Genomic DNA, 4,901 nt, shown 5'->3' with positions numbered 1-4,901 from the left:
TGCCCAGCGCGCCGCCGCGGAAGGTGGAGGCGGAGGCGCTCAACGCCACGGCTATTCGCGTGCTGTGGCGCTCACCCGCGCCCGGCCGGCAGCACGGCCAGATCCGCGGCTACCAGGTCCACTACGTGCGCATGGAGGGCGCTGAGGCCCGAGGGCCGCCGCGCATCAAGGACATCATGCTGGCCGATGCCCAGGTGGGCGGGGCTCCGGGGCGGGGCCTGGCGGCGGGGCGGGGCCCGGGCCCCCTGCGCTCCCGCCCTCTCGCTGCTTCTCTGTGTTTCTCTGTCTCTGGCTACTCCGCTCACCTCCTCCTCTCTCCCCTGCCGCCTCCTCCCGCGCTCAGTGGGAGACGGACGACACGGCCGAATACGTAAGTAGTGCCCCCCCACCCCCCGCCACCCCAAGCCGCTGCCAGTGCGCTTCCCGCGGGCGGGCCGTGCAGTGCGCTGACCCCGTGCCCCCGCACGCCCCTTGTAAAAGGGTCTCCTCCCCTGGGCCCCTGATGCGCACCTAGTTACCTCTTGGAGCTAGCTGGCAGCCTCGGTTTTGCATCAGGCACATGGGCTTCTGCTGGGGATCACGGAGGGATCCATTCCACTCTTAGCTGAATGGCCCCTGGGCTCCGCTCGCCTCCTGCCTCCCCACTTCCCTCCCCCAGCCTAGCTCCCTCTCCGCCACACCTTCGCTCCAGCTGTTCACAGCGTTAACCACCCCCCTCCGGCCCACAGCTTCCCCTGTGGCACCCAGGCCTGGCAGATCCAAACTGAGTCACTTTCCAGCCTAGCCTGACCCTTTTGTCACCTGACTCAGCCCTTCCTGACCTCGAAGTTTCTCTCTTAGGCCAAAGTGTCCCCTTCATTCTGGCCCTGGCGTGATGAGAGGGGTCAGTGGGCCCCAGGTGGGAAAGGAGGCCTGCAGGAGGCCCTGAACCAGAGTCAGGATTACTTCGTGGCTCTGGGCAAGTCGCTGCATCTCTCTGGGCTGTCTTCCTGCCCCTAAGACAGGCTCTTCTGACAGCCCCAAGCCTGATGTTGAATTGGCACAACGGCCCCACCCACTCCAGTAGCTCTGCTTCTCCCCCGCCCCACCCCAGTCTGGGGGGAGGTTCCCACATGGCTCTGGCTCAGACCCTCCAACCCATTAAGACCCCGGGAAGGACTGAATGTGAGGCTCAGGGGCAGGACACCCTCTGTTTGTGCATCCTGTCCCCCCTCCTATGCTCCTGACCTGGGGCCACCTCGGAGCTCCCAGGCATGCCGGACATGTTTGTGGGTATGCATGTATGGGAAACATGGACACGCGTGTGAGGGTGTGAGGGTCAGGGTGCTCTGTCATTCACTGAACGAGCAGTGATTTACTGAGCACCTGCTGATCCTGAGCTGGGTGCCGTGGATGCGGCAGTGACCAAGACACGCCTGAGCCCGTTTTCCTGGGGGTCACGGTTCAGGGGAGAGGAATGTTACTCGGAACAAGGCACAAACACGTGTCTAGTTACAGCTCTGGTGGGGACCACTATATATTTACACCACTATAGATAGTGGTGTAAATGCTTGAACAGCCAGCTGTCGGGTGGGCGCAATCCTGACTGGTAGCATTTGCCCTTTTCCATGGTGTGCATACTCCCACCGTGTCGATTTCAAGCTACCTACCAGATTTGTGGTCGCTCATCATTGTATAGTATTTGTATCGCACAGATATAAGAGACAGTAGAATAATCTCGAGGACACAGATAATAGTAAACATGGTAAAATAATGATGGAGGGGTGGGGTTTTGAGTACTTATTACCTGTGTTTTCACTATTTATTTGATCGTACATTTATATAATTTTATTTATAATAACGGCTGTTTAATAACTGGCTTGCAAATTTTCTGAAAATTCGACTGCTGGCTTTCAAGAGCTGGTATGAGGAATCTCCAGCACAACAATGGATGTAGTGAAGACAGGTGTCGGGTCGGGGGGACACAGCCAGTGCAAAGGCCCTGGGGCAGGACCATGTCTGGTTGGAGGAGGGATAGAAAGGCAGCCCCATGTGGCTGGAGCAGAGTGAGCGAGGGAGGAGGTGAGGGCAGGGAGGGGACAGGGGCAGGTCGTGCAGGGCCTTCTGGGCGCCAGAGGACTTCCAGTGGTGCGAAGGACTTGGGCTTTTGCCCCCAGGGAGACCAGAGCCCTGGAGACCTGACTCAGCTGCTCACAGGCACCCTCTGGGGGCCACTGCAGGGGAGGAAAGAACGGGGGTGGGGCAAGAGTGGTAGCTGGGGACCAGAGGGGCGGGGACCGCACTGGTCCAGGCGGTCCGTGACAGATGTCAGGCCACGAGTGCCCATCTCAGCATGGACGTGCTACGTGTCGGGGTCTGTGCATGAGCTCGGGTGCACGTCTCTGCCTGCAGATTGGGCCCCGTGTCTGCCTTGCTTGTCCCTAGCACGGGGAGGAGGGTGGGCAGCCCTGGTTGTGTCACTGATTCCCCACCCCTGACCCCACCCGCAGGAGATGACCGTCACAAACCTGCAGCCTGAGACCGCCTATTCCATCACGGTAGCCGCCTACACCATGAAAGGCGATGGTGCTCGCAGTAAACCCAAGGTGGTAGTGACCAAGGGAGCAGGTGCGAGACCCTCTATGGCCCCTTTGCCCTCAGAGCATCCCTGCAGAGTTCTTGAGCCCCTGTTGAGGGGGAGGATGCACCAAGCAGGAGGAACAGGGAGAGCAAAGGTGTGGAGCTGCTCCAGAGGATATTAAGACCCAGTGTGGTCCAGCCCCGCTCAGCTCTAGCCAGATGGAAACCTTTAACAGCCAACTCTTAACTCCTCACCTTCTGCCTCCTGTTCCCCCTGCCTGGATACCCTTCTCCGGGCTGGCCGTCTCCTCTGCATCCTTTGGGTCTTTGGTTAGTCAGCACCTCCTCAGGAAGCCTTCCCCACTCACCCCCATGCCACAGTCTTGGTCAGGCCGCACCCCTCCTGCCCCCAGCACCCCGTGCCTCCCCCACCCCAGCTCTGATCACCCAAGACGGGTTGTCATTTCAGGGTGGTGTGCCCGTCTACCCTGCTGCACCCTGAAGCCTCCTCTCCTGGCAGCCCTGCCTCAGTTTCCCCCTCAGGCCCCATTCCAAGAGGCTGGTTTTTCACCAGCCAAACATAGCTGAGGAGAGAGAGCGAGCCATGAAAATGTAAGGGGAGAGGGTATTCTAGGCAGAGAGCACAGCCCTGGCAAAGGCTCAGAGGAGGGAACAAGCTTGGTGTGTTCGAGGAACAAAGGCCCCCATGGCCTCCACCCCACTTCCTGCACTCTCCATGCCTCACTGCTGACCACAGAGCCTGATGTTCAAGGCCTCCCAGCTGGACACAGCACCCCTCCACACTGCTGCCAGCCCATGCCCCTACAGTTCCCTTCGTCTGCCTAGTCTCTGTGTCCTCTAGCGCCCATGTCACCTCTTCCAGGAAGCTTCCTGTGATCTGCCGTCCTCTCTCAGGGACGTTACATTAGAGCCATGCTTGCTAAGCAGAACCTGCTGCATACACTGTGACTGTTCACACCACCGTCCATTAAAGGTCCTGATAAGTCCTGCAGTGGAGAAGCCTGGTTTCATGTATAGAGCTTCAGCACTGCAGGGCTTCTCAGGGCCTTGACACATTGATCACTACTCAGACTGTGAGAACCATGGGAGCAGGGACAGGGTTTTGGACACTCGTACGTTCCATAGATATTAATCAGGTGCCGGCAGGAGGCAGGGGGTGAAAAAATGAGGCAGGAGCTGAGTGACTTACTAACAGAAGAAGGAGAAACGTAGACGCGGGCCTGCTGTGACATCTGTTGATGTTTTCGTTTATCTGAACCGAGTCCCCTGCTGAAGACAGGGGACGAGTCTGAGTCCCCTGCTTCCTCGCTGTTCCTCGCACTCACCCAGCACGGTCTCACCTCAGGGCCTTTGCACTGGCTGTTCCCTCTGCCTGAATCACTGTTCCCCCCAGACCTCCCCGTGGCTCCCTCCCTCACCTTCAAGTCTTTGCTTCTGAGCGAAGCCTTCCCAAGACCACTTTTAGAAATGGCAACCCCTTGGGAATTCCCTGGCGGTCCAGTGGTTAGGACTCCACGCTTTCTCTGTGGAGGGCCCAAGTTCAATCCCTGGTCAGGGAACTAAGATCCCACAAGCTGCACGGTGTGGCCAAAAAACCCCGGCAATCTCACCCTGTGCTCCCAGGCTGACCCCTGCCTTATATCTCCCCCCCCACTCCCAACAGTGCTGGGCCGCCCCACCCTGTCGGTGCAGCAGACCCCCGAGGGCAGCCTGCTGGCACGCTGGGAGCCCCCGGCCGGCACCGTCGAGGACCAGGTGCTGGGCTATCGCCTGCAGTTCGGCCGCGAGGACTCATCGCCCCTGGCCACACTGGAGTTCCCGCCCACCGAGGACCACTACACTGCGTCGGGCGTGCACAAGGGCGCCACGTACGTGTTCCGGCTGGCGGCCCGGAGCCGAGGCGGCCTGGGCGAGGAGGCGGCCGAGGTCCTGAGCATCCCCGAGGACACGCCCCACGGCCACCCACAGATCCTCGAGGCGGCCGGCAACGCTTCCGCCGGCACAGTCCTGCTCCGCTGGCTGCCGCCAGTGCCCGCCGAGCGCAACGGGGCCATTGTCAAGTATACAGTGGCTGTGCGGGAGGCCGGCGCCCTGGGCCCCGCCCGAGAGACCGAGCTGCCCGCGGCGGCCGAGCCGGGCGCCGAGAACGTGCTCACGCTGCAGGGCCTCAAGCCCGACACGGCCTATGACCTCCAAGTGCGGGCCCACACGCGCCGCGGCCCCGGCCCTTACAGCCCCCCCGTCCGCTACCGGACGTTCCTGCGGGACCAAGGTAGGCGCGCGGTGATCCCCGCACCAGAGCCGGACCGGGCCTCGCGCCC

At 61.1% G+C, this 4,901-nt stretch overlaps 1 protein-coding gene across 2 annotated transcripts in view; it reads left to right on the top strand.

The window, feature by feature from the left end:
- The window catches only part of PTPRS (protein tyrosine phosphatase receptor type S), a 63,325-nt gene that overhangs the window by 41,742 nt on the left and 16,682 nt on the right, over positions 1-4,901 (top strand). The window contains exons 14-17 of one of the 2 annotated variants that reach the window (XM_007460542.1): positions 1-194; positions 344-370; positions 2,490-2,607; positions 4,244-4,852. In XM_007460542.1, coding sequence (XP_007460604.1) covers positions 1-194; positions 344-370; positions 2,490-2,607; positions 4,244-4,852 — 948 coding nt within the window. The remainder of the gene's footprint in view (positions 195-343; positions 371-2,489; positions 2,608-4,243; positions 4,853-4,901) is intronic. The other variant, XM_007460541.1, reaches the window with a different exon arrangement.

This window comes from Lipotes vexillifer, unplaced genomic scaffold (genome assembly GCF_000442215.2).
Source record: "Lipotes vexillifer unplaced genomic scaffold, Lipotes_vexillifer_v1.1 scaffold1011, whole genome shotgun sequence".
NCBI lineage: Eukaryota > Metazoa > Chordata > Mammalia > Artiodactyla > Lipotidae > Lipotes > Lipotes vexillifer.
The sequence above is the reverse complement of the archived record's forward strand: the minus strand, read 5'-3'. Positions and strand labels throughout refer to the sequence as shown.